The sequence below is a fragment of the Penaeus chinensis genome, chromosome 11 (genome assembly GCF_019202785.1).
Source record: "Penaeus chinensis breed Huanghai No. 1 chromosome 11, ASM1920278v2, whole genome shotgun sequence".
NCBI classification, from domain to species: domain Eukaryota; kingdom Metazoa; phylum Arthropoda; class Malacostraca; order Decapoda; family Penaeidae; genus Penaeus; species Penaeus chinensis.
In genome coordinates, this window is record NC_061829.1 from 36,995,367 (window position 1) to 37,007,866 (window position 12,500).

Below are 12,500 nucleotides of genomic sequence, written 5' to 3' on the forward strand. Positions count from 1 at the left end.
AGCAGATAGATAAGATAGATAAACGGATAGATCACCAAGACGGGGGGAGGGGGCATAAAATAGACTGAAGATTTAAGGATTTCGGGATCCCTGGGCATCGCAGCAGGGAGGGGGGGGGGGCGATGGGAGGCGAGGGGAGGGGGGTACTGATAGCAAGGGGGCGAACATGGAGCCTGAGATAGCATAGCGATGACCTTCGGGGCTTCTTTGGTGGGAATGTGGCAAGGACACCGCAAGATGGAGAGAACAGCAGCACTCAACGTATGAGGCGCGTAATAATAAAGATAAAAAAAAGAAGTTTCCCGCGCGAATGATGACGTCACGCGCATTGTTGGAACACCCGGGCATGAAGCGGATTTTGAGACAGATCAGAGCCGTGTATTCATAATCTTTCAAAAAATATATCAAAAGGATTTTTTTTTTAATGTTTTCTCTTTCTCTCGGCGAATTTCAAAAGTAGGAGAAGAAGAAAAAAAAGGAAGCAGAAGAGAAGGAACTAGTGGCGAGCTCCTGAAAGTAATTTGCTGCGGCGCCCCACGAGTATCCCACCGGATGTGATTTCTTTGTTAATAATTGGTGCTCATCAAAACCATTAATATCTCGAACAGTCCCGCTACTGCTGCTCTCTCTCTCTCTCTCTCTCTCTCTCTCTCTCTCTCTCTCTCTCTCTCTCTCTCTCTCTCTCTCTCTCTCTCTCTCTCTCTCTCTCTCTCTCGCTCTCTCTCTCTCTCTCTCTTTCCAGTCACCACGCGCGTGCCTCCACAGGATATTAATTACAGCCACTTGGCCATCGTAATCGCGCTGGCCAATCAAAAGCCAATCGGGAGTGACGTAACGACAGCCTCACCGACAGCTGTCTTCGAGGTTTCATTAAGGCCAAGACGCTGCCTACCCCTCTCCCCTCCCCCCCCCCCTGCCTCACCCACCCTCCAACCTCATGAATCATTATTTGTCAAGAGTTAGGGCCTCCAATATATCATGGCCTCTCACAGTGTAATACGTTACGTGTTCTCATTTAAATCTGATATCTAAACTTGCTCCAGTCAGCGCTGTAACAAATGTAACGAGTAGATTTTAAAAGGGGTTTCAGGCAAACGAACGCCGACGTCAGCCTTTGACGCCGCTCTTATTTACGGCATAATTTGGATCGCTGGGGAGCAACACCAATGATAACTTCATGGAACTCGTGTAACTTATATATATCAAGCTTATCTGCATAGCCCCGGGGAACATATGAAGTAAAAGGTAATAACCTAGCCATGTAAAATGGGGAAACACAACCACAATGAAAATAAATAAATGAATAAATAAAAGATATGAAACGTCGCCATTTTTATTATTTTCTTACAGTGGCGGTTTCATCTTTTCTTTCTATGTCCACACCTGTGTTTGTTTTCCGTCTATGCTTTGTCCGCTTTCCTTCCAGCCTATTTCCATGCGTCCTGTTATTAAACTTCTCCCACAACGACCTCATTCTCGACTGTAAATACGACCTAATAAATATTTTGTTCGGAATTACATCGCAAATTTCCTTAAGCTGTCAACGCAAAATAAATGTTTCCCTCCACTTTTACCGTCAGATATAGTTTTTATCCATAATCTAAATACAGCGTTGCTTTAGATAATTCCATTAGTTTCATGATCATCTCTCTTTACCTAACAAAATTACATTAATTTTCTAGCAATAACCTTTAGAAACCAAATAAAATTGTACGTAACTTTATTAGCAAATATTACAGATTGTATATGATACTCATTTTCAACGGTAATACAGTACTTAGGCAAGCTAATAATTGTGATAACCGGTTTAAGGCCACGCGTGAATGGCATTGGTACAAGTCGTGTTATGAACATACCATTTTATTTAGTCAAGATCAGCAGCATATGCGAAATCGACCCACCTTTGAATCTCACAAAGCAACGGCAAGGGAATATGCAATATTTATCGCATATCGACTTTTTCGGTTAAATCTCCATTGTGAGCTTAAAGCTTTTTATCGTCTCGTAGTTATTCGATTCCCTAATGCTATTTCGCCGTCGAATCGACCCCTCAAATGCGTGAGAAGTTGATAATCACCCCCTCCCCCCTCTCTCCCTCTCTCTCTCTCTCTCTCTCTCTCTCTCTCTCTCTCTCTCTCTCTCTCTCTCTCTCTCTCTCTCTCTCTCTCTCTCTCTCTCTCTCCCTCTCTCTCTCTCTCTCTCATTCTATGTGCGTTCATGTGCGTGTAATATCTCTGACTCAACCCTTCCGCTTGCCATCCTACCTTTAACCCTCCGAAAGCCATACATCAAGTTCCGCCTGCTATAAATATTTATGATTAATAAGCGTACTTTGGCCAAAATACATAACGACACGGTGGGAGAACACACTCTCTCCCTCATGCATGTCGGGAAGTGGGTGGCTGGGTGTGGGTGGAGGGTGGAGGGTGGAGGGTGGAGCGTGGAAGGTGGAGGGTTGAGGGGCTGAGGGAAGGGGAGGAAGAGGGGAAGGAGGACTTATAGGGAAAGGAGGAGAGGCGAAGGGTGGGAGGAGGATGGGGAGTCACCTAGAGGGAAGGGAAGTAAATAGAAGGGGAAGAGAGGAGGGTAAAGAGGATGGGAAACACCTAGAGTGAAGGAGGGAAAGAGAGAGGAAGAGAGAAGGGCAGAAAAGGGAGACTGAACACCTACAAGGAAGGGAGGGGGATGGCCACTTAAGGGAATGCAAAATGGAGGAGGGAACGAGGGTGGAAGTGAAGGGAACACTTATAGGGAAGGGTAGGAGTAGAAATTCACCTAAATACATATTTTCACGGTTCCTTTCGCGCAGCCTACATGCGGTGTAGGCCCTCAGCAAAATTCATAAATATGTATTCGCATACGTCCATGCTCGACGCGAAAAAAATGGAATAACGGCAAAAAGCGGATGAAAAAGACGTGTCTCATTTATTAAGTGCGCAAACACGCAATTAGAGCAAAGGACCTCACCCCGCCTCCTCTCCTCTCGCCCACTGTGGATTTCAACGCCGCTTCGTAACACAGAAGTCAAATCCGCTCGAGAAATTCGGGACACTTGAGGGACGGGTGTTCACACGCGCTTGCGCAGACGACAAACAGGACCGCCATTATCTCCGCCGGGGGCGCGCCAGCCATCCGTCGGGTGACACTCTCAACCAAGAATCAATTAGTTCAGCTCCCGATGTCTTCGCGTCGCCACTCCAGCTAATTTCGTGGGCCGTGAACCGCCGGTGAGTTGCCACGGCGACGAAAGCTGCGCACTAAAGCCCCGACGGCGGGGATTGTCACGTGCTGCTCGCCGACGGTAATCAACAACGACAATCGTCCCGGATATTCGCTGTCGTCCTTCTTTTCTACTTATCCAGACGCTTATTCATTCCGAAACCGTCTTAGATCACGTGACCTTTATCCTCCTATTATCCTCCCCGATCCTCACTGCCAATCGTTACGCTCCTCTCCTAAAAGCGGATAATTAACATAAACGCTGCGAAATGCTCCCACTCCATCAGGAAATAGACTCACGTCGCTCCTTTATCGTCGGCAGCGAACACCGCGAACCGTCATGTATCGACAATCAGCAATAAGAGCGCGACCCCGGAGTCCCAGGTTCACCTCCGTGCCGCATTCCGCTCCCCAGCCACCCGGGGGAGAAACGTTTAACGCGGGATGTCTACACGCGGGGACGAGGGCGATGGGCAGGCGGCCAATAAAGGAAATTGAAACCCATAGAGGACTTCCTACTCAGATTCCGACGCATATTGCATCACGTTCAGACAACGAAAAAAAACGGCCTGATGCGAAGGAGGAGCATGAGATGGTGCATGTGGATACGTGTCTGTGTATGCGCATGTGTGTGTATGTGCGTTTCTGTACACGAATTTCGACAAAGAATATAGATACATCTCTCTTACTTAACATTCACGTCAGCAAGCTCCTTCATCCGATTTGTATAATCCCTCAACGATAAGAAAATAACTACGTTCCTGATGTCTGATTGGCGACTAGCATTGCTGACGATCGGTATCAAGATAAAATAATGCCCGAACGTAATTGCTGATAACAAAAAAAAGAAAGAATATCAATCATTATAATGCTGGCTAAATGACTTCATAAAGTATCCCCTTAAAGAAAACGGAAGGTACTGTCAGGCAAAGCCCACACTGAGACTACGGGACCCCAGGATACGCTTTGCAATACATCAAAATTAAGTCTTAAATCACTGATCTTTGTGTCTGTGGGCGAGAGGCGGAGAGGCGGCGAAGGCAGATAGAAGGCTAAGACAAATGGCAATAAGGGTAAGATAACGGAAGAGGAATTAGGGATTTTGCGATGTATAAATTACGATGTTCAAAAAGAGAGAGAGAGAAAAAAAAAACGAAGCATAATCGACGCAACGAATGAGTGTGTAATCATCGCCTGATTCGAAATATCATCAACAGTCATAAACTATAATTTTCATACTTGCTATATATGATTCCTCCCCTCCAAAAAAGGGGGAGGGAGAAGGGAAAGGGGGTGGGAGAGGAAGGAAGAGATACGGAGAGGAGAGAGAAGGGGAAAACCGAGAGGGGAGGGAAAAGGGGTGAAGCGCAATACACGCAAGGCGATTACGGCGATCGCGTTACACGAAACTACCGAGTGCATCAACACGTGAAAACTCGCCATGCAGTCCCCCGTAGCCCTTCCACGCACGGGCGAGAGTTGCCGTGGCGAAAGATGGATCACCGAACGCAGGAATCGGCCTGGAATTGCCACCTTACACCTCGGATGCGGCGGCAATTTACATACATTCATCACGTTTAATAAGGGGCACTAAACCCACACCTTTCATTGCCTGGTCGCGGTAAATATCTGTCGAGGGTAATTTGGGACGGCGGTGTGAATAGGGATATAAACCTTGCGCTGCAATAATGCATGATAATAGATATCCGCGGATCTAAATGCATGCGCCAACGAAAATTATGGACGGCGATAAAAAAAGAGAGAGAGAGAGAGAGAGAGAGAGAGAGAGAGAGAGAGAGAGAGAGAGAGAGAGAGAGAGAGAGAGAGAGAGAGAGAGAGAGAGAAGATAGTGAGTGAGAGAGAGAGAGAGAGAGAGAGAGAGAGAGAGAGAGAGAGAGAGAGAGAGAGAGAGAGAGAGAGAGAGAGAGAGAGAGAGAGAGAGAGAGAGAGAGAGAGAGAGAGTGAGAGAGAGAGAGAGAGAGAGAGAGAGAGAGAGAGAGAGAGAGAGAGAGAGAGAGAGAGAGAGAGAGAGAGAGAGAGAGAGAGAGAGAGAGAGAGAGGGAGAGAGAGAGCGAGAGACAGGAAGAGAGATGTAAGACTGATCGAATGCGAAGGAGATTGCATTTTCCGCCAAGAGAAACCAAAAGTAAAGGATGGGGTGCAAAGGAAAAGAGAGAATGGGGGAAGAGAGTAAAAGAAAGAGGGGTGGTCGCAAAGAAGGAGGATGGAGTGGAGAAAGAAGAAGAGGAGGAGGAGGGAGAAAGAGAAGGCCGGAGGAGGAGGAGGAGGGAGAAAGAGAAGGCCGGAGGAGGAGGAGGAGGGAGAAAGAGAAGGCCGGAGGAGGAAAAGGAGGGAGGAGGAGGAAGAAGAGGAGGGAGAGGAGGAGGAGGAGGAAGAAGAGGAGGAGGAGGAGGAGGAGGAGGAGGAGGAGGAGGAGGAGGAGGAGGAGGTGGAGGAGGAGGGGGAGGAGGGGAAGGAGAACGAGGAGAAAAAGAAGGGGGAGTAAAAGGAGGAGAAGAAAGAGGAAAAAGCGGAGATCGAATAGAAAGAGGAGGATGGCGGAGGCAAGGAAAGAAGGATGGAGGAGAAAGGGCAAAGAGAAGGAGGAAGGGAAGTCAGTGCAGGGGAGGAGGGAAGGAGGGAAGGGAGGCGAGTGAGGGAGAGGAGGTGTGGGGGAGTAGGTGTGGGGGAGGAGGGAGGGGGGCAAAGGAGTGGATGTACTCACGTGCTTTGGAGCGAGGTTCCCGAGGGCCGTCGACCGTGACCTTGATAGCCTTGCAGTAGGTGGTGACCTGGGGCGGTGACGTGCTGATGGTGATGGTCAGGTTGAAGCTCTTGCCTGCGGGAGGAGAAGGCAGCCTGCGTTAGTCTCGCATGCAGCGCCTCTGCGGGAGGAGGCGATCTTTCGACCTTCGTGTGGGAACGTGAATACAAATGCTCACACGCACACACGGACGTATGTACACTCACAACAATGATTATATCCATATACATTGATAAATGTACACCAGAGTTGGAACAAATAGTGGTCTTTAAAAAGTCAAATGCAAATTAAAATGCTTTTCATGTTATGTTTATAAACACAAATGCAAATATTGATAATTTTCATACGATTAAAAACACATACAATACAATACAAATGTTCTTATTCCTGATTCCAAAACTACAGATGCAAATATGACTGAATTGGTGAAAATACAAACACAAATACTTTTTTCATAAAAGTGTACATATCAATTACATGACTGCACTTTATAATTAATACACCCACCCACCCACCCACCCACCTACACACACCCACACTCACATCCACACATGAATGTATATGTATATATGTTTGCAGTTAGGTAGGAATATGTATATATTTAAACAGTACATAATATCATATAAACATACTTTCAGCGAGAGAGAGAGAGTAGCTACATACACTATTACTTGCTTTACGCCTTAAATACTCAACACGGTACGCCAGCAACAAATACAATAACAACCAGTTTTCCACCGGTTATAGCTGCAACGTACACTTAAAGTAAACAATCCATTAAAATAACTCACTCCCTTATATAACCACAGAAGAAAACATGCTTAGTCAGTGACGCAGTGATATGATGTATAAATAACCTCCCCGACAAGGATTTGAACCCACACAATCTAGTTCACACTTAGAAATAACAGAACTTTTCTGTTCTTTGTAGGTCAGTCAGAGTGTGGGTTTTAGTTCTCGTGGAGGTTACTTGCGTATTCAAAACACATGGATCATAATTGTTAGTTATTATAATTGGAGATCATTTGTATTATTAGTTATATTTATCATACGAGAAAAATAACTGGGGAGTACCTATATCACTCGCAATAAAAATAAATGCCGAGTAGTTATGAACCCATCACATTAGCAAGAACAGGTGATTAGTTACACATTCAACACTTGACAAAAACTAGGAATTAATTATATATTCAACACATGAAAAAACAACTTGACAGTATACAGAGGCGTAATAACAATAAATTAGTTATGTATTCATAACACATGAATGATAATTGGACGACCTTCAGCACAACTTGCAAGATAACTCAAGCGATCGTTAGCCATAGCGATCTACCTTGTCGCTCTCTTTACTTGGCGGAAGACGAGAAAAAAGGAAAGGCAGCGAGGCGTGGCCTGATTTCCTGATAGGGAGTAATTTACCTTTATTCTAAGTGGCATTGCGTGTCCTGGAACAAGTACTCATCGCTCCTTATTATCACAAGATCATCTGTAATGTGCAGCAGTGAGATGTTCGCTATGGATACTACTACTACTACTACTACTACTACTACTACTACTACTACTACTACTACTACTACTACTACTACTACTACTACTACTACTACTACTACTACTACTACTACTACTACTACTACTACTACTACTACTACTACTACTACTACTACTACTACTACTACTACTACTACTACTACTACTACTACTACTACTACTACTACTACTACTACTACTACTACTACTACTACTACTACTACTACTACTACTACTACTACTACTACTACTACTACTACTACTACTACTACTACTACTACTACTACTACTACTACTACTACTACTACTACTACTACTACTACTACTACTACTACTACTACTACTACTACTACTACTACTACTACTACTACTACTACTACTACTACTACTACTACTACTACTACTACTACTACTACTACTACTACTACTACTACTACTACTACTACTACTACTACTACTACTACTACTACTACTACTACTACTACTACTACTACTACTACTACTACTACTACTACTACTACTACTACTACTACTACTACTACTACTACTACTACTACTACTACTACTACTACTACTACTACTACTACTACTACTACTACTACTACTACTACTACTACTACTACTACTACTACTACTACTACTACTACTACTACTACTACTACTACTACTACTACTACTACTACTACTACTACTACTACTACTACTACTACTACTACTACTACTACTACTACTACTACTACTACTACTACTACTACTACTACTACTACTACTACTACTACTACTACTACTACTACTACTACTACTACTACTACTACTACTACTACTACTACTACTACTACTACTACTACTACTACTACTACTACTACTACTACTACTACTACTACTACTACTACTACTACTACTACTACTACTACTACTACTACTACTACTACTACTACTACTACTACTACTACTACTACTACTACTACTACTACTACTACTACTACTACTACTACTACTACTACTACTACTACTACTACTACTACTACTACTACTACTACTACTACTACTACTACTACTACTACTACTACTACTACTACTACTACTACTACTACTACTACTACTACTACTACTACTACTACTACTACTACTACTACTACTACTACTACTACTACTACTACTACTACTACCACGACCGCTAGCCTACCACCACTACCGCAACTACTACTACTACTACTACTACTACTACTACTACTACTACTACTACTACTACTACTACTACTACTACTACTACTACTACTACTACTACTACTACTACTACTACTACTACTACTACTACTACTACTACTACTACTACTACTACTACTACTACTACTACTACTACTACTACTACTACTACTACTACTACTACTACTACTACTACTACTACTACTACTACTACTACTACTACTACTACTACTACTACTACTACTACTACTACTACTACTACTACTACTACTACTACTACTACTACTACTACTACTACTACTACTACTACTACTACTACTACTACTACTACTACTACTACTACTACTACTACTACTACTACTACTACTACTACTACTACTACTACTACTACTACTACTACTACTACTACTACTACTACTACTACTACTACTACTACTACTACTACTACTACTACTACTACTACTACTACTACTACTACTACTACTACTACTACTACTACTACTACTACTACTACTACTACTACTACTACTACTACTACTACTACTACTACTACTACTACTACTACTACTACTACTACTACTACTACTACTACTACTACTACTACTACTACTACTACTACTACTACTACTACTACTACTACTACTACTACTACTACTACTACTACTACTACTACTACTACTACTACTACTACTACTACTACTACTACTACTACTACTACTACTACTACTACTACTACTACTACTACTACTACTACTACTACTACTACTACTACTACTACTACTACTACTACTACTACTACTACTACTACTACTACTACTACTACTACTACTACTACTACTACTACTACTACTACTACCACGACCGCTAGCCTACCACCACTACCGCAACTACTACTACTACTACTACTACTACTACTACTACTACTACTACTACTACTACTACTACTACTACTACTACTACTACTACTACTACTACTACTACTACTACTACTACTACTACTACTACTACTACTACTACTACTACTACTACTACTACTACTACTACTACTACTACTACTACTACTACTACTACTACTACTACTACTACTACTACTACTACTACTACTACTACTACCACGACCGCTAGCCTACCACCACTACCGCAACTACTACTACTACTACTAACAACAACAACAATTACAATAACAATAAACACAATCACGCCCAATCTCCGCCGTGTCACCAGCTGAGTTCGGCGCCGGGAGACACGGCGACCGGAAAACTCGAAGTCGGCGCCATGGCGTAACGATGAGACGCCGGTTGTTTGTTTTCTTCTCTCTCTCTCTCTGACGTCATAGGTGACCTTATCGGAATGTTTTTTTTATCTTAGGTGACTTCATAACCTTTCCTCATCGGTGGTATTTGGTCGAAAAAACAACTCTAGGGATTCTGGTTGGTGCGCGTGACATAACCTTCTCGGGGGAACAAGCAACCTCGCTTATTTAACAGGAGGCAGCGGTGTCCTTCGCGGGAGTAAGCCAGACAAGCCTTATCGAAACCCCGAGTGTCTCTGCGGATGCTCCGTGGGGCTGCGTTTGCTTGTTTGTAAGATTTCGGGCTCTGGGGACCTACGCCTCAGAATGCGACTGTGTTCTCTCGTGAAAGGAATTAGAATATGATTTTGAAATCGATTTGCTGGATTTTTATGTGGTATTACAGACACACACACACACACACACACACACACACACACACACACACACACACACACACACACACAAAGTTCTCTGCAGATGTACACAGCCCGTAAGTGCATGCGTACTGCTGCGCTTAATAGAACATGCACCATCATACGTCAAAAAGTCTAAACTAACACCGCACATTAATCCAAATACTCGTTAACCTAGAAAACAGACACTGCAGAGAAGACCAAATAATCTACGCATATAATAATCAATACGGATAGTAGGAGATAAAAAAGCATATACATATAATAACAATACATATCAAAAGCGAAAAGAAAAAAAAAAACACTCCTTAAACCAGCTTGTCCCACAACGCGGTCACACATACAATAGGTTTCCTGTCACACTAACGTTAAGAGAAGGAAAAAAGGGGAAATATCTTGGACATTTTATTCTCGACAGAACTGAATTGCATTTAACAATTTTCCTTTACAAACGAAACGTCATTTTATTAATCATAAATAAATGAATAAAATTAAGTATAAAGTTACAGGCGGGAATAGCATGATCTTGTGAATCGGAAATAATCTGCAGGATACATAAATAATGAATTTATTGATATGATCGCTGCTGGGGAAACAAAATCATTCTGGTGAGGACTGAAGACTCTCATAGACTGTATTTTATACAATTCTCTAATCCAAAAGCAATAATAAATTTCATGGATGTCAAGTAGTGTAGCATCATCAGATGAATATAAATAATTGTCTGTTTATCGTCTTTCTAGTTATCATCCTTTATTTTCTTTATCTTTTTATTTATCTTTCTCTTTCTCTCTACCCCTCCCCATCCTATATATATATATATATATATATATATATATATTACATATGAATGTATGTATGTATGTATATATGTATATCTATAAACGCACACACAAACAATCATGCACACCGAAGAGAATAGAAGTAATCGTCCCGAGCAAGCCGTGCACCGCGGCGTCGCGAGTCCGAGCGGTGGCCGGGATGGACGGGTCACGTGGTCGTCGAGAGGCAGGAAATCACGAGTGACGCTTATCCTATTACGTCATGAAACTGTCCGATAGCATGCATGGAGGCGCAGCGAGAACGCGTTGCAGCTCTCGTATTGTCTAATGGTTCAGAGCACAAACATTTCGCAGATCGCGCGGATGACCCACGTCGGATTATCCTCCATTTCTCGTAAATATTTTCGGATGGCAGGAAATGACACCGAACGCACGGATTCGAACCCCGACATCAGCGCGGAGAACGGAACTTCGTTATAGGAAAGAGACAAGCGCGTGCATTATCCCACTCGCAGTGAATAACAGCGTCTCTTGCTTGGACAGAGGGATGAAGCAGTGATTTCGGTACTAGAGCCAAGGCACTTACCGTCATCTTTTTCACTGCAGATTACACCCTTAGATTTTTGTCCAGTCGGATTCTTCTTCGCGACGGACGCAGCTCCATGTCGGCAAATTTTCGGTTACTATTTGTCCTTTGAATTGCAGAGTCAACCCCTGCATTGTGAAATGCTGCGTCATCGCCATATAGTTTCAGATTGACCGTGTGATGCAATGACAAAATTATGGAGATAGACCGGGTAAAGAATATGTCCTTAAATAGATTTCTGGGACACACTAGCAGTTACTACGACTTTCAGTCTATGCTATTGCAGAAAACAAATTGTCTCCTTCCTTTTGGGTGTGACTTAAGGCAGCATAATGCTAAACCTTTGATGCAGCATTCAGGGTGATTTGTCTTGATGATATGGGCCGGGAAGTCGCGCTCTATCGCTATTTTTCGTTGCTTTGCTTTTTGCAATATACCTGAGTTCTGCAAGAAAGTAATCCTGCTGTAACTTCATGGTACTTTAAGAACGACAATTTTGATAAGAATTTGGAGAAAAATCCCATCCGCGAATCCTGGGAAAATTGCAGTTTAAGACGCCATCGCTCGATCTTTGTTTGTGTTCATCGCGTGGCCGGTGTGTTGCCTCCCCCATACATCCGCCGGCGCAGGAATTAGCGCTTTTTATCACGGCCAAATCGCAACGCCGCAAGAACGCCCGCGGAGGCACACACACCGGCAACCGACG

At 43.2% G+C, this 12,500-nt stretch overlaps 1 protein-coding gene across 1 annotated transcript in view; it reads right to left on the reverse strand.

Moving 5' to 3' along the window:
* LOC125030658 (runt-related transcription factor 1-like) overlaps positions 1–12,500 on the reverse strand; it is a 173,865-nt gene that overhangs the window by 65,598 nt on the left and 95,767 nt on the right. Inside the window, 1 exon segment of the mRNA XM_047620842.1 lies at positions 5,945–6,058. Within this exon segment, the coding sequence (XP_047476798.1) occupies positions 5,945–6,058 (114 nt within the window).